Source organism: Lipotes vexillifer, unplaced genomic scaffold (assembly GCF_000442215.2).
Source record: "Lipotes vexillifer unplaced genomic scaffold, Lipotes_vexillifer_v1.1 scaffold1701, whole genome shotgun sequence".
NCBI lineage: Eukaryota > Metazoa > Chordata > Mammalia > Artiodactyla > Lipotidae > Lipotes > Lipotes vexillifer.
The window spans coordinates 1,027,104-1,028,231 of NW_006794217.1; the positions used below are offsets into that span (position 1 = coordinate 1,027,104).

The 1,128-nt window shown below is 52.1% G+C and overlaps 1 protein-coding gene across 1 annotated transcript; it reads right to left on the reverse strand.

Annotated features, from left to right (window-relative positions):
• On the reverse strand, positions 1-924 carry PSMG3 (proteasome assembly chaperone 3). The gene is made up of 2 exons (XM_007467078.1): positions 709-924; positions 1-153 (listed from the first exon to the last, which is right to left on the reverse strand). Exons 1-2 carry the CDS (start codon positions 922-924, stop codon positions 1-3), a joined length of 369 nt encoding a protein of 122 aa, XP_007467140.1.
• Between the last annotated feature and the right edge of the window lie 204 nt (positions 925-1,128).

The following is a 1,128-nucleotide window of genomic DNA, read 5'->3' on the forward strand; positions in this document are numbered from 1 at the left end:
TCACCACACCCGGCATGTCCGGATCTCCTCTTTCAAGGCCATCACCCCCTCCATGCTCTTGTCCCTCACGGCTAGGGCGAGAAGGACTGCTCTGTTTCCAGCTTCCTGAGACACAAACGCCACCAGATTCTTTGCGAAGACATGGATGAGAGGCTGGCGAAGGCAAGGAGAGACCACTTTAACTGCAAGAAACCTGTTTTCTTCTTAATGCCTTCACTGAGTACCCCTGAGGGACCCAGAAAGGCTTCCCACACCACCATTAAAGCACCACCCGGTAAGTCCAGCGCGACAGCGATTCAGATTCAACGAGACTCTCCAGACACTCCAGTCATAAACACACTGCTAAGGAGCATCATTAGATTTGTCTCCTCAGGGCTTTCTCGCTCCTGTCTCTTCCAGCTATTTTTACTCTGGAAGGACCCATGTGGGTCTGCAGAGGGAAACCCTGTCAAATGTCACAGGTGATCTTTCCTAAGAGGGAAAGATCACTCAGCACCATAACGTGCTATGACAGGGTCAAAATGAGGGGAGGCCTACATTACAGAATCAACTCGTCCGGGAGCAGCAGCCATCAAGGGCAGGCGGATGCCCTCAAGTGCACGGAGGCTGCGGAAAATGCTGTCTTGGGCTGAAGGCGGGTCTTGCCTACCAGATGCTCCACATCCGTACAGACAAATTACAGGCACGGGGAGCCCTTCCCAACTTTACCTCGTCCTGCCCGAGAAGGACTTTAGTGGTCAGCACGGGCTTGCCGACGTCACTGGTCACATTGCTGGGTTCCAGGGAGACCAGGGTACCCATCTTCCCGAACTGGGTCACCAACACCAGGATGTGAGTGCTGAAGGCTGTACAGACCACCTGGGTGGGGACCCCACACACCACTGCAGTCTTCTCTTTCGATATCACCAATGGCTTACCTTCCATACCTGGGACTGCTCGATGGCACCTTCAGTTTACGATAAAAAGATAGAAACAAAAAAAAAGAGTCAATCGATCAATGGCAGGTAGCCTTGAGGCTCCAAGAATAAGCATTACTGGGCATTAAAACAGAAACACAAGTAGGCCCATTCAAAAGCCTGTGCCTGTTCATCCATACAGGCTTCATTCGCCCGGAACTTTCTGGATCCC